General features: G+C 41.6%; 1 protein-coding gene across 8 annotated transcripts in view; it reads right to left on the reverse strand.

Annotated features, from left to right (window-relative positions):
* The window catches only part of Sarm (sterile alpha and armadillo motif), a 99,525-nt gene that overhangs the window by 10,290 nt on the left and 68,753 nt on the right, over positions 1–20,482 (reverse strand). For 5 of the 8 annotated variants that reach the window (XR_013010671.1, XM_076440506.1, XM_076440391.1 and 2 more), the window contains 4 exons: positions 13,936–14,067; positions 10,380–10,600; positions 9,381–9,645; positions 6,967–7,134 (listed from right to left, as the gene is read on the reverse strand). Coding sequence is in view for 7 of the 8 variants with exons in the window: in XM_076440506.1 (XP_076296621.1) it covers positions 6,967–7,134; positions 9,381–9,645; positions 10,380–10,600; positions 13,936–14,067 (786 nt within the window). In the remaining variant the exon portion in view is untranslated. Of the gene's footprint in view, positions 1–1,733; positions 3,382–6,966; positions 7,135–9,380; positions 9,646–10,379; positions 10,601–13,935; positions 14,068–17,447; positions 18,537–20,482 lie in introns of those variants that run through there. The other 3 variants (XM_076440668.1, XM_076440747.1, XM_076440841.1) reach the window with 3 other exon arrangements.

The following is a 20,482-nucleotide window of genomic DNA, read 5'->3' on the forward strand; positions in this document are numbered from 1 at the left end:
CTATAGTTTAATTAATAATTAAATTGGCTGAGTTAAACAATTCTCGCCGAAAGAGGAAATCGTTTCCAGAATGTGCACAGAAAAATTGTTATTATTAAAATAAGGAGGGAAAGAAGTGTTCGGGGATGTTGGAAAATCGTTTCTAGAGGTCCATGGGGGATTGAGGGAGGCCTTGAACAAGTCCTTGAAAATCTTTCGAGTAGCTGGCATTGCGGGCGAGCGAGATTCGCGGTCGAGCTCTATTTCGGTTCCGGGAAGATATCGGTGACATCTATTCCCCGTTGGCAACGATTCCTGCAAATCTGACCGAAATTCGGAGGATGATCTCAACTGTTCGTCACTCGGCGAACACACGTTTCGCGAAAACCTCCCCCAAGAGGTGACAATGAAGCGGAACTGTTGCGAAACTCGCAAGTCGGAGACTGTCGCGAAAAGTATTACAAAATCGCTTCTCTCCGCTCGAAAATAATTCACGGAAGTCGCTGAACGTTCTCTCCGAGTGTCTGCGGCCGACAACAGAAATTTCGACGTAATGAAACACCGAGTTCTCGGCGAGCTATTGTAATCTGTCACGCCTACGCGCCGGGCTTCGACAAGAAACGTTTATTAGGTGCATCCACTATCTAGCCCATAAATTCTCCTCGCTCTCGATCTTTGTTTTGCATGAGTCGGGACATTTTAAACAAAATCGAAGTAACAGAAAGAAAACAACAAACTTTGAACAAGCAGTTCTCAATTTTATTTCTGCTTTTCTTCGTGGAATCTATGTTTAACTTCTATTTGAATCTAATTTGATTGATTCGAATTTCTGAAAATTTCTATTTTTATTTAATCTGGTAAAATACGGCGAAAGCGCTAACGCAAAGCTCTGTGCATGTCGGCGCGTTTGTTTGTCTAATTGTAAGTAAAACAAACTCACTGAAAACGCATTCAACATACAAACATTTTCACAATTCTTAAATAATTTTCCGTTCAACGTAGATCCTCGAAAACTACTTCCAGAAGGATTCAACCATCGTAAACAAGTCCGCAATCTATTCATAACGCGACGGATCGATTGGTGCTAACGTTAATAAGCAACGAGGAAGGATCGATGGTCTCCTGGAACTTGTCACAGAATTTACCAAATGACTTCATCGCTATGTGTACAAAGCTACTAGTGTCTGTAGAAGAGTTTTCATATATATATATATTAATCCTAAAAACCATTTTCAAAACGACATCTGTATGACGTCACTGGGTACTAACCAGGTACGTGACGCCAGGGTCGCGTCAACGGCCGCGACGGCGTTAAAAGCTCAACTACCGTCGACGTTGATGTTTTTCCTTCGCAAAGGTTGAAACAATCAATTTCTTTTAGTCTCAGAACGATTTAATTGAAAATTAAGGACGGGATTAAAGACGCGATAAGAAAAATATTTTCTATATTCGGGTTAAACGTTGAACACAAAAACGATGATTTTTCAGAGATCGAGGCAGCTTCCTCAGCTTCAGGAATGTTTGAAAAAGATTCTTCGAGAAAACGCGGGAATAAATCGATTATTTCAACAACGAGAGAGCAAAGTCTTGAATGAAGTTCGATTGGAAACCTGATTGATTCTCTTCCACCGTAACTGCTGCGTAACAAAGACGAACTATAACATCTCAGACGATCGATTGCATCACTATAACCATGTCTTCGTACCACCGAAGGAGCAACCGAGCGAAAGCGAGGTTTTGCGTGATCGCCATACCATAGATTTCGCGGGTCTGCTGCCAAGACCAGGATCGGTAGCCATGATTTTTCTCCTGTCGACACCGCTGCCGGGCCTCAGGATGGGGAAAAGACCCCGGGTCAGGTTGGATAGTTGTTGGCCCATGGACACACGCGCGATCCGACGACTATCAGCGCCAAGAACGAACTGTTTCACCCTGGGGGCGGTGTATCGACCGGGTTTGTCGGTGGTTTCCCGGCGTTCCAGTCGACCACGGCCACCCCCATGTGTTAGACCACCGCCGTAGGCAACAGCCAACCCCCCTGTGCGCCATTTTTCGAAAAAAAACTGTCGCGCAGCCAAGACATTCGCCCGGAGACCAAGAAAGGTGGCTGAAGTCGTTGAGACTCCGAAATGAAAGAAGCTATCTGACCAATTTACACAGTTATGTTTATACGTATATGACGCATTCACAGATTGTTTACATCGTAAAGTGACACGTGCTGGACGAAAGTTATAAAGCATTTAGCCAGTGAGTTTAACGAACGCTTCCAGTTTAAGGATAGAATTTATATTATTTTTAAAATTATTTAAAGCCTTGTCCGTCCCCTGTTAGAGAATATGCTTCAACTATATGGTCTCGAAAAAGCGTTAAGTACATATGAAATCATGCTCGAGAGAGTGCAGCATAAATTTCTAAGGTTTTGTGCATATAAGACAAACAATCCAACGTCGATCTTTGATCATGATTACTCTAAAATATCAAACAAAGTCAACCTGGATACATTATCTGATCGAAGAATAGTATCCGACCAGAGCTTTATTTTTAATTTGATAAATAATAATATAGATTGTCCCGCACTCCTGAGGCATATCAATTTCTACGTACCTGAACGTGTCTTGAGAACGAGAGCAGGATTTCAAACAATGAAATCCAAAAATCCACATATAGAGTTATAAATCCTTTAATCGCATTATTGCAAGCTCAAACATACTGTATAATAATATTGATTTTTTAATGGCACGTTACAGGAATTCAAAAGAAAATTACGCAAGATTATTTGTTAACACATTACCGACCGGTGATTATTGCATAATTTTAATGAATTTATGGTACATGGCTAAACACTTTTTAATGGAACCTTCAATGGCAACAGTAATTTTCATTGTGAACTAACAAGTCACCCTCAATAACGCGTCATCTAATAGTTTCATTTAAGATTGCAATGTAAAAGAAAATTATTATTTTCTTTTGGTGCAGCACAATTATTGAAAATCCTATTAATAGGCTTCCGGTAGGTAAAATGTTAATATCGTACCTGTATTTGTTTAGTTTCGCGCTTGTCTCTTTTCATGTAAATTTTAGGTTAAGACTTTTTTTTATGTTTCTTTTTGTCTTTATCAGTTCGACTGTAAACAACTGTAAACATTTGTATAAAAGGACCTCGGTCCGTATATAATAATAATAATTTTAAAAATGTCCAATTTTTAGAAGCCTACGGATGAGGAGTTTCGAATAGATCACGCGGAACACGATCGATACGCCTCTTTATCACAGCGGAAGGTGAGAAATGCCTGCGGGCAAGCGCGGATTCGGAAAAAGCGGCGAGCAATGGTAGATTTCGATCGTGGAATTGGTGTGTCGTGAGAACAGATCTACGATAAAAGGAAAAAACGGCGCGTGTATCGAGCGGGTCAAGGCTCCGGGCCGATTATAACGCGAGAACAGTTCGTGGTAACCAGGGAAACACGTTGTCCTTTCGCTCGGCCTTTGGAACGAAGGGCGAACACGCGAAAGTTCCATTAGACAGACGGCGAAACGCCTCCGCATGCTAGAATTTCGTTGGCTGCGCGGAACGTTCCGTCATGCTCGTCCCAAATATTGCTTGCGGTGAATCGATAGAAACGGCGTCTGGATGTCTACACTAATTAATCTTCCGGCGACACTCTTTACCGACCCCCACATTCGTGCATCACTTCAAATTTATTCTTTGTCGTAAGAATTCTCTGCGTCGATCAGCAGTAGCGAAAGAATAGAAATTTATTTGCGTCCTTAACATCTTGCTTAACAAATCGTTCAATATCTAATGAGATTATTCTTCCGGGATTATTATTTAGAACCAAATTTATTCAACTTCTCTCAGATATAGTGCAATTGTTAAGCGGCCCCTAGACGTTCAATAATATTGTCAATACGCCCATCAATGATATTGACGAGGCGCTTTGAAAGGGCATATTGACCGTTTAGAAGGGGTTCAAATGCATTGGTCAATATATTGAAGCATATTGATAGAAATTTTGATTGAAGCGCATTGACGGGAGTCATATTGATGCGCGCATTGACGTTTAGGAGGTTTACTGTCGATATTTCGTCAGTCTCACTGTAGACAGCGATCGCCACCTCGCACACTGGTCCACGCGTTCGGTCTAGCTGTTCATTTGGTAAAAAAGTACTTGCCCAAATCGATGTTTATTGAATGTATATTGCTTCCTAAATGTCCATGACATTCGAAAACGACGAAATGAATGAGATTTATTAAAAATTGTGATCAGAACAAGCATTTAAAAATCAACATTTTATGAATCCTATTTGCCACCGAAAAATTACCTCTTTTCTTATTGATACCCTGGAGAATCTATTTAATATTATGTGTCCATTTTTGTTGCAAATGAATAGTATTTGTCTGTATTTAGAGTATATCTCTTGTACTAAGATTTAATATTTATAAATTTATTGAAATAACAATGCTCGATAAACTAAAGAGAATCTTCAAAGTTTTCAATCTTTGGTAAAGGATATCTTCCGAGTCCCCCATGGACCGTCATTGTATCAAAGTGCATTGTTATCAGCGTTCTTTTCTCTATGAAATCATGCAAGAATCATATCCCGTTCAGTCCCGGTACACAAGTTATTATTGTTTTTAAAGCGTATGTGTCGCCTGAATTGCGGCCGAACCTCTGGCATTTTGATGATGCAGTCGAACAATTAATATTGAAAGATGTTGAAGAAGAAAGTGATGACAATAATGATTTATCAATACAATATAATGTCAATTGTTATTGTTGTTTATACAATAAAAATTATATTTTTGTTTTTTATAATTAATATTATGTTTTTCGTGCAGTTTTAAATAAAATATTTTTAAGTATGTTTATAAAATCCATTACTTCAAAAATGATTGATTATTGTGTTTATTTAAAACCTGAACCTGATTTATCAGAAACTTCCGATAATCTGAGAAAAAAATGTTTTAAACAAAACTTAATCAACATTCAGCAGTCTACGAATTTCAATCGAAAAAATTAAAAAAGAAGTTTATAATGCATAAATAATTAGTCACCTCGAATTTTTAAAAGCCAATATGTATTTTTGACTTCATAATATTGTAGCTGATATGAAAACGAATCCAACGACTAAATTACTATACCTTTAAACTTTCAAATAGTGATTAAATATTAATGAACAGCTGGATCGAGCGCGTGAACCAGTGTGCCTCGTCACAAATGCGTCACAGTGCGTAGTCGCCGTATAGACAGCCAGATTGACGAGAGTATTGAAGCGTATTGACGGGTGCTTCAAAATTATTGTTAACCTACATTGACAATATTATCGAACGTCTAGGGGCCCCTTTAGAATTCACAGTGGTAACGAAAGTGACAGGCGTAAGTACACAGTGAAGTTTAACTTCAGGTTTAAGTGGAGCACTTCGCCTATTGTAATAACCTATTGAAGAAATAAATTTCTCGCTGGCATATCTATTGCAGACAATGTCGATCGTGCAGTCTAGTGATTGCATGGAATCAGATTCTAGTTGCGCGTTCTAGAGCGGCAGTGATCAGCTGACTAGAAGCCTCGACTTTGAAGCCGGTTCAACGATTCGCGAGGTGGAATCTGATTGGCGCGGGTCGAGGAACGGGGAACGAGATTGCGCGACGTTAGGGTAATTGGCTCCGGGTCAAAAATTCCGTCGATGACTCAAAAGCTACGTGGTAGTCCGGCTAAAAACGGCTAAATTTAGCGCGTCGGCGAGTAGTCAGCCGCGAGTAGCTGCTCGCAGCCTTTGAAAACGGGTCCGTTGTGTGCGTAATCAACAACGGGTCCCTGTAATCAGAGTTCGATGATTTCCAACGGGCGAATAACCGAGACCAATTCTTAGGCTTCCACCGATCCCCGGCCGGCGATTAATCCGCGAGACGCGCATCGATCTTAAGGCAGTCCGTTGTCGCGCGCTGATAAGCTATCCACTCATTAGCGAGACGTTGCAACATTTCCTGAATATTTTCGTCAGATTATTTCAGACGATCGAATCGGACTCCTTCGATCTTCTTTTCGGAGTTCCGAAAGCCTTTGCTAACGTTGCTCGTATCGGTTTTAGTGGGACGTTGATTGTAAGCACTCGCAATTCCAGACCGAATTTCGAGGATGCGATACTGTACTTTGTTACTAAGAAGCTGCTTATCAAATCGCTCGAATTAACGTTTGCCCGACTACAACAAAGCGGACTCTGTTTATCTGCTATCAACCAAAGACATCAGCCCCCAAAAGATAGTCATCACGAAGTTGCAATGGTGTCAACGACCTCGGAGGCTAGCCTGCGCGTGGAGTTTCGTGCCAAACTATTCTACGAGTCGAGTTTAGGCCGCACCCAAAGCACAACGCCTTCCTTTAGATCCTTTTGTAGCCTAAATAGGCAGAGGATCGTTCGTTCTCACGACCAACTGTACCCAAAGCCAACGTTTCGAGACTTTGCCAGAAAATCTTCTCATTGTTGCTCGAAAGTTTTCTTCGTTCAAGACTCCTTCCCTATATTCTAATTCCATTTCTATAGATCAACGAATATTTGCGATATTTTTCTGATTAAAAAATGACACCAAACACGACGTACTTCGATATATATTTGTATATTTAGTACAACCTCTGAATCCTTATCACTTCAATACGTCAATCGAAAACGATCCATGTACGTACGTAGAATACGATTTACGGTATCAATCAGTGAAGATTTAATCTGTCCACATTTTAATTCGGATAATCGAGGTTTCACGACTGAGTGTATTGAAAAAGTAAATATGCTTCCATGTGGCTACTCATTTTAATGGGAATAACGTCTCGAATATGTCAATAAAGATCTCACGAAAGTCAGAAACAAAAATGTTTCAGCAATGAGAATTTCATCACTGGTATGTCGAATTAGGATATTTCCCACGCCGGTAAAATCGAGGAATTTCCACAGGAAATCGAGCAGAACAGGAATGACCAAGATGAACTCACCCTCGCAGCAGCGACGCTTTTCTCCGCCGAGACGCCATCGAGTTCCACCCTCGCCCTGGCCGCCGTCGCGGCGCTTTGCTCCTTGTACGAGACGTCGCCAGCTTGCAATGCTCTCATTTCAGCGCTGTTTGCCGTCGCTTTCTCGGCGCTGAACCCGTCGGTGACAACCTGAAATCGTTTCGGACCGCCACTGGTTACTAGAGCCCACGAAAATAAAAACTGTTGCGAACGAACGTCGGACTACTATTCGAAAAAATAAACTTTATCTCGGACACGATATCACAGGCTGTATCTGCCACGCAACTCTTTATCGCGCCACGAAACGTCTTCGTTTCACAATGTAACCAACGAAAGAAAAATGACTGGCTCGTTAAACTCGAGAATCACGCTACTGGACGATCGAATAGTCTGAAACTATAGTAAAGAATCCTACAGAGCTATTTTTGCAAATAAAATTCGTTCATTCGCTCAAACTTTTATGAAAATGCTATTCGAATCTCTACAATCTATAATATCGTAATTGATAATCAAAAATGTATTTCTTCCTTCATTAATTGTAAAACTCAGAAGTTCTGTGGAGAATGAATTCTATCCATAAGTCGACCTGTGTATTTTCACAATTCTTTCTGAAACTACAAATGCACAGAAAAGCCGTTTTCCTGGAACGACGCACAGTGGGCGAGAAACCGATCTTTTTGGAGAAAAATCTGCCGACATCTCAGTTTTTCATCGAATCAATTGGAATTTTTTTTTAAATGTTCGTGAAGGACTATACTTTAATGGCGTGCTGCGCGAAAATCGTTAACTGTCACAAGAAATTAAGAATCCTCATCTACAAAACCCAATAACTCCGATACTTCATCCGCCCGTACCATAAATTTGCATGCCCCAGCTGAGTTGCCGACACTTCTTAACCCTAAACCCTAAACCGCACAATTTTAAACTGTAAAAAAAATTAAAAAAAACAATTTTATTCAAAATCCATGGTATAAACTACCTCCATCAGTTCATAAGGTACTGCAACATGTAAGTGAAGTGCTTGTTACATTTGAACTGCCAGTTGGTTTGTATTCAGAAAAACCACAAGAGACAAATAATAAAGTCTTGAGGAAATCACGAGCTGAAAACTCCCGAATGTGTTGCCGCAGAAAGACAAATATAGATATTATACGGCATATGTTATTATCATCCGATCCACTTATAAGCTCTCTAAGAATAAAGGATGGCAAGCACAAGGAAGTTCTTTCTAGAGAAGCGAAAACGCCGCTGTTGGATCAATAAATTAATGGTGAGTCTCATAAGTGCCGAATGTAATTCTATTCAATTGGTAATTCTCAGGGCCAGATTTACACGGTTTAAAATTTTGCGGTTTAGGGTTAAGAAGTGTCGGCAACTCAGCTGGGACATGCGAATTTATGGTAAGGGCGGATGAAGTATCGGGAGTTATTGGGTTTTGTAGATAAGGATTCTTGATTTCTTGTAACAGTTAACGATTTTCGCGCAACGCGTTATCAAAGTATAGCCCTTCACGAACATTTTAAAAAAAGTTCCAATTGAATCGATGAAAAACTGAGTTGTCGGCAGATTTTTGTCCAAAAAGATCGGTTTCGCGCCCACTGTGCGACGTGAGAAAATCTGGAATCACCGGTGAAAATTCATCGTAAAAACTGACCTTGCCCTTGGGCCGATGCAAACCGCGGGAGAAGTTTCGACGGTAGCGTGACGGAAGTGAAGTTAAAGATAGAAACGAAGCGGAAAGAGATCAGCTGTCGACGGCAGGGCGTGACATTCAACGGTAAAAATAACTGACACGAGTACCGATGTTCTAGATCATCGTGGATCTCTCGATCGTTGAACAATTACTCGGAAATTCTTCGTACGCCAGATCAATGTGTGAATGTATATCCTAATGTGAATTGTCGATGTTCCTATCCGTCGAGAGTTCTCGAGGATGATAAGGTTGGAGGACACCGAGAGGAAACCGCACCTCTGGCCAAACATTGCGCAGCTTCGATCATGCACGCGACATCGATTATTACGCGGCCGCTATCGAACGGTAAGCTGGTCGATTCTAAAATTGTCCTCGTTTTGAGATGGTGCCGGATTTCGGTCCATGAATCAAACGGCTTCAACGTTTCCGAACATCTCGGGGACCAGGAATGTTGGACGTTCAGACTCGTAAATCTGCTTCAGCAAGACTGTATCCTATTCCTGATATCAACAGAACTACGTCCGGGAACTTGCTAATTGATTATGGACACGTGGAGACTTCGATGCGTGGCGAGTCGCGAAGAAGTTTCCAGATTTGTCATTCGGAAATTCATGGAAGAAGAAATTCGTTTCTATTCGATCTCGTGTGCAATTATTTAAAAAGATTTTATTCGTGTACGAAGTTAAATATCAGGATCACTCACCTTTGTCTTCGAAGCAGTGGTCATCTTCTTCTGCTCGAACTTCATCGTTTCCTGTCCAGCAGGCAGATTGGTCATGTTCGAGATGTTCGTCATACTGATCGGCGGGCTCATATTGTGAAGATTGTTCAACGAGTTCAACGAGCTCAATTGAGAAGGCGAACCCACCGTTAAGGTGACCGTGCCTGTCGCAGGAGGTGGTGTATCAGGATCAGGGAACGTGACCAATGGCTCTGTCAAATCTGCTTCTTCCGGTCCGCTCCCATCCCTGAACCAAAAACAAAAATCCTCGGTTCAATGGGTGTGCGAGCACGTGGCAAAACATCTCGTGGCTTTAAACCGGTGGCAGCGTTCACAAAGTGGCGCGAACATTCGGACAGGCTCGAAAATAATCAAGATGGATGCTGCTAAAACGGGAATACGCGTTTATAAATAATTCTTGGACCGCGACTTCGGCGATTACGCGGCGTGCAGGATCGAATCTACTTCTAGGGACTTTTGGTACTATTTTCTGCGTTGCATGATCAACTTGGATGATCAGTTCAGAAGGATGAAGAATTACGTTTTTTGGTTAATCGTCTATGTCAATGATTTATTCCTAGTCAAGTGTGAATGGTGAACGATGAAGACGGATGAAAACAATGTTTTTTGGTTGATCATCTGTGTCGATGATTTATTTCTAGTCAAGTGTGAGAGATGGATAGGGAAGGATGAAATCACTGTTTTTTGGTTAATCATCTATGACGATCGTGTATTTATAGTCAAGTGTGAAAGATGGAGGATGAAGAAGATGAAAACAGTGTTTCTTGGTGAAACATCTGTGACGATGATCTATTCGAAGTGAAAAGAAAGAAAGTCCATGGTCAATGTGGATCTCTATTGTTTCATTGATTCGAAAAGGCGGATTATTGTTGTAATGAAAGGGAGCAAATACAATAAAGGAAAGTGAAGTATGAAGAAAGAAGGTGTAGATTGGAATGATAAGTAGATAAGAAAGCGCACCTGTCGACGAGGTTCTCCATGCTGTTCCGCAACCGTTGCGAGAAATTGGTGGAGATGTTGTTCTTCATCTCGGATATGCCGCGTTTCAGTTCCCTCAGGTCGTTCTTCATAGAGGTAGCTTTCATCTCACTCGACGAGGACGAGGTAAGAATCCTCTGCGAGGACTTGGCCACCCTGCTCGAGCTGCTGCTGCTGCTCTGGCTCTGGTTCGTCGTCAGCATCTGCCGAGTCAAAAGCCGTTTACGTTCTATTTAAAATCCACGTGGGATGAGTCATTCGCGTCTATTCGTCTTTTTCGTCTCGCTTTCCCGCTCGTCCGCTCATTCTCGCTCGCGCCCCACTATCGCCGACGGTTTTCCCGCGAACAATCTCGCCGTGTCGCCGCTGTTCCGCGACTTTCGTTTGCATAATTACAGTAACGTCTCGATGTATGCGAAAATCTCGGAAGACCTTCATCTCTCGTCGCAGGCGTCGAACTTAGAAAAGAATAGCGAGCAACCAAAACGTACACAAGGATAAATAAAAGATCAGGATCTATACTTTTGAGTCACTCGGTGTATAGTTCGGAACTACACCCGGTTCTGGCAAAGTTAAACAGAGAACAATTCGGCAACGTTCGTTCAAACAAACAGCATCCAGACGGGTCTCGAATGCACGAGCAAACAGTGCGATTTTGTTGCCTCGCGCGAAAAACGCGAAACAGTGAACACGCCCCTAAAATTGTACGGGTGAGTCATCGTTTGGATCGATTGTTATTACTAAAATTAAATTATTGGAAATCTGGTTTGTAATTCGTCCTAGTATGTTCCAGAAGAAAGCAACATGGAAAAGGTCAACCTGCAGCGAACAGACACGTGTAAAGTTACTGATAGACTGCGAGGATCCGAGAATTGTCACCGAGTTCCAGGACAGTTTACCCAAGAGCACTGTCATTAGCCAGCCTCAAAGACAACGTCTTCGAAAAGAAGAATTCATTCTAAACCACAACAAACTGTAACAACTCTGTCGGCAGTCCGCGTCGAAATAAACCGTTTGACGATCCGCCAAGCTCTTTGATCGCGTCGCCAACTGTGTAACCAAGAAGCGAGAGAGGAGCCAGAACCGCATTGTTTAAACAAAGCCTTCTCCAAATCGATCGGAGAAAGTCCGTCGATGAAAAAACCCGAAAACAAGCAATGAAAAAGACAGTAAGGCCTCCGTAAATACCCGCGAAAGATGTTTACTCATCGTCTGGCTCTCCGGTCCAATTAACGGAAGGCTTAAAGAACGCGGATAGCGGCTCGATGCTCCGCTGTTCTGGTAAATGTCCAAACAAGAGCGGACCGATAGTGCCAAACACCGTTCGACGTCGAAGAGAGGCAACGGTCTCGGCGAACAAGCCTTGAGAAAGTCAGTCTTCAAGGCTCCCGGACGTGGAAGTTTCGTTCTACCGACTGGCAGGAAAAAAATTCACGTGGGCGACATTGCGCAAAGCTATGGGTATGTCTACCGGTCCCTGATTATTCAATTATTTCAACCGGATGGGAATATCGAGGCGACAACCACTGGCGCGGCCATGTTTTCGAGAGATCTAACTGAGATTCCATCGAGTCTCCGAGGCGGAACTTGGGATCCATCTGGGCTGGAGAGCTGTTGAGGAATTCTTCAGGGTTCTCATCGGTTTGATGAGGATTTTTCAAGGTTCTGTGCCGTGGGAATCATCGGGGTCTGTCGAGCATTATACAATGGATTGATCAGTGATGATTTTCTTGAAGACACGTCGACATTCTAAGATTTGTAAAATGTTGTGCACAGTTTTAAGGGTGCTCCAGACCATAAACATTTACGAAACGACGAAAGAAATCCCCAGAGTCCTCTGGAGGCCTGACGAATCTCGAGTGCCCCTTCCACAGCAGTCCACTTCGCAAATGAACCTCGATCTGCGGCGTCATTAAAAGAGAACGACGATAACGGTATCAGTGGGAGGCGAAGAAACACGTGGACTCCGATATAATTGCATAATCGAGTCGCTCCGCTGATAGATCTCGTCCTCGAAGATCCCCTAACACTACCGAGACCAGTTTCAAGAAGAGTATTATTCCACGATCCGCATTGGCAATCGTTAACGATTCGCACGGTTTTGCAACATGGCGCGTCTCGAATTCATTTCGCCGAAACATAGATGGAGAGTGTCTGAAGCGATTCCGAGAGGGTTCAATGTTTTCCACCTGCATAGGCGGCCGGTTGCCAAACAGCTTGTCGATTGCGACAGCCCTCTCGGATCGGATCTATTTCGATGCAATTGTGACCGAAACGAGAGCCCGTATAAATAGGATCGCTCGTGTGCGATGCATCGAAGTCAGTTTTCGACGATGACTTTCGAGAAGTATGTAAACAAAACGATGACGATCCCGGCATAATTTCGGACGTTCTATCAAGGAAGAGGGTGAATAATCCGAAGTTCAGGAAATTCGGTTTTTCGCGTGGGCGAGACTTGCCGCGACCTTGTTCCAGTGACGCAGAAATCGGTGATTAAAGACTGTCGCGCGCGTGGCATTTTAAATAGAAAGCTCTCCACGCAATCATCCTCTCTCGAACAGTCACCGGCCCGACGCGACGTTACCGCGACGTTTCGATCGTTGGATTCTTTTAGTCCAGTCGGCAGGTCGAAAAAAAAGGCGTCTACCTGGAAAGTATTCCGAACTTAATGAAATTTTGACTCGTCATTTAGGGGTACTCTGGGGTGTCGAATCTGATTTTTCGACCTCGAGGACCCTGTGCTAACTTGGGGAGGGGGGAAAAAACCACGATTTTTATTACCTTGTTTTGGTTTTTCGCCTATTACTCAAAAACTGTGGATCCTGTTTTTGGGAAGAGCATTAAATTTCCTTCAAATTTCACTGGTCAATCTTTTTTTTTGGACCAAATAGGCACCGAGAGACAGGCGTTCAAAATTAGGAAATTAAGTGGCAACTGACGAATATAGGGAAAGACGGAGCAAATTACACTGTCCAACAACAAAAATGTTACCATATAACTGTTGGGTGTATCTTATACAGTTTTTTCAGCGCTGATTCCGAATCTGGTCTTAATTTTTCTCCTACACGCACAGTTTTTGAGAAATTTGAGTTTGAAAAAAAACACGTTTTTCGACTTTGAACAGATATTATGATGTTATTATAAAAGATATTGTATTATTCTTTACAGCAAAAGATTCTCTAGACTTTCCCGAATCCAGTGATGTGCAATAGTAATACATTAAGATTGTTTAAACATGTTTAAACAGGTAAAAGTACCTGGCGACTGGACTATTTGTGGCGGAATGTAAGCAGCAGATTACTCGCCGAGAAAAAAGAAAACACGCGGTAATGCCACGATGGCTGCTGCTCGTCGCGTCTCCCGTCGGTTGGTAGTCAGATGAGCAGCAAACCTATCCGTACTTTGTATCGCTCGATGTTGACTTATCGTTGAAATGTTTACAAACGACCAGCTTCTTCCATGATTACCGCTTAACGAACACGCTCGATTCGCAACGAGAACTTTACAAGACGGCTGATCGATTCGGCGCGAGATTTACCTGCGACGACGTGGTGACCTGCGGATGGTGCGTGACATGACTCCTGCCAGTCACTATGTTGTTCTTCTGGAAGTTCTCCATGACAGAGTGCATGTCACCGTTTTCCCCTCCCTCCACTGGGAACTCCGACATCTGCAACAAACGTGCGCTGTTCAGAACGTCTGCTCCGAATTCTCTAACAACAATGATTAACCAATTGCACTCGAACGGCGACCTTGAGGCGTCATTGAAAAACACGGACCAATCAGGGCGGGGCAGCAGGTCCCACTGACTGGTCCATGTCTTTCGCAAAGGAAGAAGTTACTCTAAATGACCTCAGGAATCGCCACTTTGAGGAAGTACATTTTTGTGGACGACCTGTATTTGCGCTACAGTCCAAGGATATCATGTTTAGAGTTTTCCACGACGGCACAATAATAATAACATTACAGTATAATATAATAGTGCAGAACTGTGTCCACTTTGTTCGAGACCGGTGTAGAATTATAGTCAATTTACTCGATAGCTGTAACAGTCACGTAACAGCAATGTGTTTCAATTGCATGGTCGCCTCTCTCTCTCTCTCTCTCTCTCTCTCTCTCTCTCTCTCTCTCTCTGAGGCCAGAGTTTTATCTTATTCTAGCGAGACTATAACACGATTACACGATATTGTAGTCACGCTTTTGCAAAGCTGAGAAGGACCACCGTCAGAGTATGACGTGGTTTATGGGACATATTATGGTCTGACTACGATTGTGTAATATTATAGTCGGACTACAGCGCAATTGCATCACAGTCGGACTGTAACATTTATTATTTTATAATCGGATAGTACGTCTACGAGGTCAGATTGGAATGTATTAGAAGTTATATAATACTTCTACCGTGTTGTAGTCAGACTGTAACACACTTATTTCATATTGTAGTCAGGCTGCAACGCAACCATATGAAGTTATAGTCGAACAATTAACAGATCTGCACAGAATCCTAGTCGAACTGTAAGATACTTTCACCATGTGGCCAGACTGTAATGCGTGTGAATGTAGTCGGACAATAATACAGTTGCAGAGGATCAAGGTCGAATTATAAAATACTTCTACCGTGTTGTAGCCAGACTATAACACACTTGTTTCAAATTATAATCAGACTACAACGCAATCATATATGAATCATATATGAAATCATGTATGAAGCGCCTGTGGCAAGTGTCTCTAACTTGCGCCTCCCCGTTCCCCAATATGTAATAACAAAAAAATTAAAAATTTTAATGTAACAAGTTAAATTTTACTAAATGCAATATATTAAATACTATGTATTAACCTCGTCAAAATGAGTTGCCTGTATATACAATAATGTATTTGTCAAGGTATTTGTATGAATAAATAATCTATAACCTAAATAGGAACAAATTTTTATTCATATTCAATGACGACAAAATAAAAGAAATACAAAACATAGGTATATGTTAAAATAATATAATAAAAACACAAAACAGTTCAACATATTTTATAAAGTAATTTTTCTCGCTTTTTCATTTGCAAACACATCTATTATATATCGTCATGATTTAATGTTTTGGCAACATCTTTTTTTCAATTTATATTATAGACATGTTTGTTAATCGCTCTTGTCGAATAGGAGAACGAAGGTACGATTTTACAATTTTTAATTTGCTAAACGAACGTTTGCAGGAAGCTGTTGTTACAGGCATTGTTATGACAATCCTTAATGCTATGTCTAGATTTGGATACGTGTTTTGTAATGAGAGTTCGTAATTTTTCTGCAAGATTTGAAAAACGTCCAAGCGTCCCAGAACCGGGTTGGTATTCTTTGTTTTGCGCCCCAAACCCGGTTGCGCCCGTGGCGGGCGCCTCTTTCGCCACGCCCTCGTTACGGCACTGGTTATAAGAATCCTGGTCGAGCTGTATTTTCGAGTCAGGCTACAATGCAATTAAATAAAAGCACAGCCATACGATAACACTGTCGATCGTATTGCAAAGGCTATAAACACACCCGTGCCGTACCGAAGTCAATATTGTACACTACGAAAGAATATTAATACAATCGGCCACGTACGTGCTACAGCTGTTTACAGTCTCTCTCGAGCCCGCACGTTACATTTTCGAATTTTTGTAGCTGTGGATCGCCACTGCCGTTCACCGTTCTCCGCACGGCTCGCAACAGATCGAACCCGCTACACCTACGTGGTTCATTAATAATTGCCTCGGAGCAGATCTACCAGCTGATCCCGGATCTCGAAATTCGTTCGAAAGCGGTCGACCTTTCACGGCTAATTGGCTCCAATCATCTGGCCCGAAAAAACTGTACATCCGGTCTGTAGAGACTCTATAAAGTTTCTACAGCTCTCGGGGTCTGGTTCACCGCGATGTTTATGAAAAAAAGGAAGGAAATCCGCGTTATAGAATAATAAGTCGAAAGCTCTGCGTGTTAAAGCGCACTTGGACGTTCCCGGGATAACGATATGCAAGCTACGTGGTCTCGCAACCCGTTCGTTACGTAAATGAAGGCTCGTGGTCAACGGAACCGATGGAAACACGTCAATTGTCCGTCTCCCGCAAGAACGTTCGTAAAAAGAACACACTTATTGCAACGTAAACACGAAGGATGCCCTCCGCTGCACGTGTCCCTCTCGCTCCAACCTTTGCACCAGCTTTGTGTACACAGAAATGTACCGTCTAGTCGCGTACCTACTCGAGGCGACACCGGAATTAACGCTAATCCTACCGCGACCGGTCAAACGACCGGTTCTGGACTTTTTATTTTACGATTATTACTGAAATTGTATAACGATGCTTTCGTCAGAAATGATATAATAAATATCTTTATAATATATTGGAGCGCGCGCATGTCTTTGTGGTTGTCAGGAAGAACGCCGCATGTCAAATACTCTCACTTTTGGAGATATTGCCCTTTAAAATGCCCTTTTCGTTCGAATTCGAATTTATTTTCATGACCTTTTCTCTGGTAAAAGACCAATAAATATAAATGCCATACTATAAAGCTCAATGAATGCATAAACTCAAATTTTTTGAAATTCTGACGTGCCGGCGTCCTTCCTGGCACACCCACAGAAATCTTCACATACGCGTATGTAAATATAAATATGTCATTTTTATAAGGCAACCCGTACCTGTTACTTTTGCAATTCGGTACGTTTACTGTTCAGTCTCTGTCACCGGTTCGCAAATGTTCCGAATTTGTTCGCGCATCTTTTTAGCACACGATCCGAAGTGGTCCATAATTTTGTTCGTCTTACGATGTATAATTACATTGCTATGGGACAGGTTGAAAAAGATGTAAAAGCCCAAATCTCTTTAAACATTGTACTCCATACTTCGCGCGAAGCCTATAAGTAATAATACAGAATATGTGCAACGTGTTATCTTGAAATTCTTTTCGAGATCCGGCGGAGACACCGAGTCCTCGAAGGTCACGAAAGGTCGTACTTCGGGCGATAATGCTAAGTGAAACATCCTGTACAGGAAAGGAGGAGATAAAGAGAGGAGACTAACCATTTGACAGTTCACCAAGGGCACGCGCTTCTGCCGTTTTATCTGGTGTGTGTTCCCCGCCTCGCCATAGTCCTTATCGCAGCGAGAACCTCGAGCGAGCACTTACACACCGTCGACCTCTCGAAGCATCGCGCTCGCTGCGATACGATTCTTCGGTATCTCCGAGCGAACACACACTGGTCACACAGGGACACGAGTTTTCACGTGTCATCGTTGGTCGGTGTTTTGACGCGCCCACGCGATCGCACGACCATCTCGCGAATCATGATTCTCCGGCGGTGAGAGAGGCGAGAGTGAGATTTCGTTAAATTTGCCGGATTTTCGGCGAACGGTTAGTACGCTTAACCTCTACCGGCTGGCACAAAGGCGAACGCACAACACGTTTAAGATTGTTTAAGATCGAATTGGCACGATCTTCGCCGCGCGACAGTCGTAGCCGAACTAACCGCCGCCAGTGGCGCGACCGCATCGCGCGAGCCACGATCGCAGCGCTGCGCGCGCAAACCTCCTCAGACCCGCCAATTTACGAATTCATACCTTGCGCGCACGCGAGACTTGCATTTCACTAATTCGCTTCGAAATCTTCGACCTTCGAAGGAGAGTTACAGCCCTACTGAATACGTGAGTTTTGTCTAGCGCCAAGCCTGTATTGCTTTTCTTTTCATTTAGTCCGTGATATCCGATTTCACCGAATTTAAAGTAATTAAAATTTTGTTTGCAAAGTATTGTATTATTTTTTAAGTACATTCGTGATATGATCCCGAAATTTATTAATAGAATGCAATCTTTTAAATTTAATTTAATTACGAAAAGTCCAAACGGAAAGTTCAGTGTCAGTCACCGGAGACTGAAAGCTAATATTTGTATTTATCAAAAATCGTGACATGGTATGAAACTCATCAGTTACAACTTCATACGTTTCGAAGACTTTGAAATTTCGAGCACTTGGAAGACTTCGAAACTTCGAAGTTCCATTCGTTCCTTCGAATCCTTCGAAGCTTCGAAGTCTTGATTCGATACGATTGATTCAATACGATTCTATTTGCACATCTCTCGTCCAATAATAATTAACACGTCAAGCGCCAAGTCGTCTTGCCCTTCTTTCCGTTTAGTCCGCGACCAGTGCCGTAACGAGGGCGTGGCGAAGAAGGAGCCCGCCACGGGGTCAAAACAAAGGATACCGACCCGGTTGAGTGTCGTTTGGACGCTTTTCAAATCTTGCAAAAAAATTACGAAGTCTCATTACAAAACACATATCCCAATGCCTGCAACAATAGCTTCCTGCAAACGTTCGTTCTTCTATCCGACAAGAGCAATTAACAAACATGTCTATAATACCAATTGAAAAAAAGATGTTGCCAAAACATTAAATTATGACGATATATAATAGATGTGTTTGCAAATGAAAAAGCGAGAAAAATTACTTTATAAAATAAGCTGAACTGTTTTATGTTTTTATTATTATTTTAACATATACATACCTATGTTTTGTATTTCTTTTATTTTGTCGTCATTGAATACGAATTTAAGTTTGTTCTTATTTAGGTTATAGATTATTTATTCATACAAATACCTTGACAAATACATTATTGTATATACAGGCAACTCATTTTGATGAGGTTAATAGTATTTAATATATTGCATTTAGTAAAATTGAACTTGTTACATTAAAATTAGAGCAAGTTAGACACTTGCCACAGGCGCTTCATACCCTCGTTACGGCATTGCCCGCGACATCCTATTTCACTGATAATTTTCACCTAATTTAATGAAATTCATTTTGCAAAGTTATTTAGGAACAGTCGCGATATGATACCGATTAATTAACGCGGCCTGTCAAGCGTGACTGACATGACGCTTTACGTGTTAAATCATTGAGTAGAAGCAATTTACTTACTTGAACGGGATTTCATTTCATTTCATTTCATTTTCTTAAAGAAATTCGAACAACAATTTTTAAGGTGCATCGTAAGGTGTATCGTATCAAGCGAGCAGTAAAGATTGCTTTTCTTTTTTCTCCCTAAAAAGCCGTCCACGGCTGCTGAAAGCAGGAAAAGTGTTTTAACACTTGTCTCGGGTAGCCGACCGGCAAAAAGCAAAACGTTTTTGTCGCTTACGGTTCCGAGAAACGAGTTATCTGTGTGTGTCCCAGTTTACGCTCATTCTACTTAAAGCGGACGGGGAGAACCGTGGCGCACTGTAATGGGATCGAAAAATTGCTTTTATGGCCGAGCTTCGGGGAGTTCAGCTATTTTCTACTTGCTTTTGATTTCGCGAGACAACAGAACGCCCCGAAACAGTTATTCGATTAAGATCATTAGAAAGTTTTATCACCAATTTCAATGTAAGTGCCCTAAGTCTGGACAGTCCAAAAGTGATACCTAAATCTGGATTATTTAATTTCCATAGTAAAATCACAGTAATTAAGAGATTAAATAAATATATTATATATTCTGAGGCCTTAGCTACAAGTAGGTGTGAATATTATTTCATTATGACATCAATTGAAATTTAAAAATAAATTCAAAGTTCATCTGAAAACAGTATACAAAATAGTCTATTTACATGCGAATCATGTGCATTTATAGTTCGAACTTTTGTTAGAAAAAAAGATATAATTTAAGCCATCAGACAAAAAATTATTATCACGCATAATAATATTGATATTTTAAAATAAATTGGCAATCAAACTTAACGTAAATAATAATTATTAATCCAAATATTAGATGTCCAAGATTAGGATTGTTTTCAAATACAAGTACTCCATACTGGGACGCGATGACAGTAGCTGCCCCACTCTAAGCTTATACGCAATGTGCTTACGCCCGAAGCCGGACACGCGTTTGTGAATAAAATCAACGCATTGTTTGCAAATTATTTAACTAAACGTACGTATAAGTAGTCTTCCATTAGCTTGTATAACGAATGTAGAAAATGTGTTTCGGCTCTGTGACGTTAATAATACTTAATTTTTATGACATAAATCTATCAGTATTAATACTTAACCTCAAAAATTAAGTATTCATGTCGATATA

This window comes from Lasioglossum baleicum, chromosome 1, assembly GCF_051020765.1.
Source record: "Lasioglossum baleicum chromosome 1, iyLasBale1, whole genome shotgun sequence".
NCBI classification, from domain to species: domain Eukaryota; kingdom Metazoa; phylum Arthropoda; class Insecta; order Hymenoptera; family Halictidae; genus Lasioglossum; species Lasioglossum baleicum.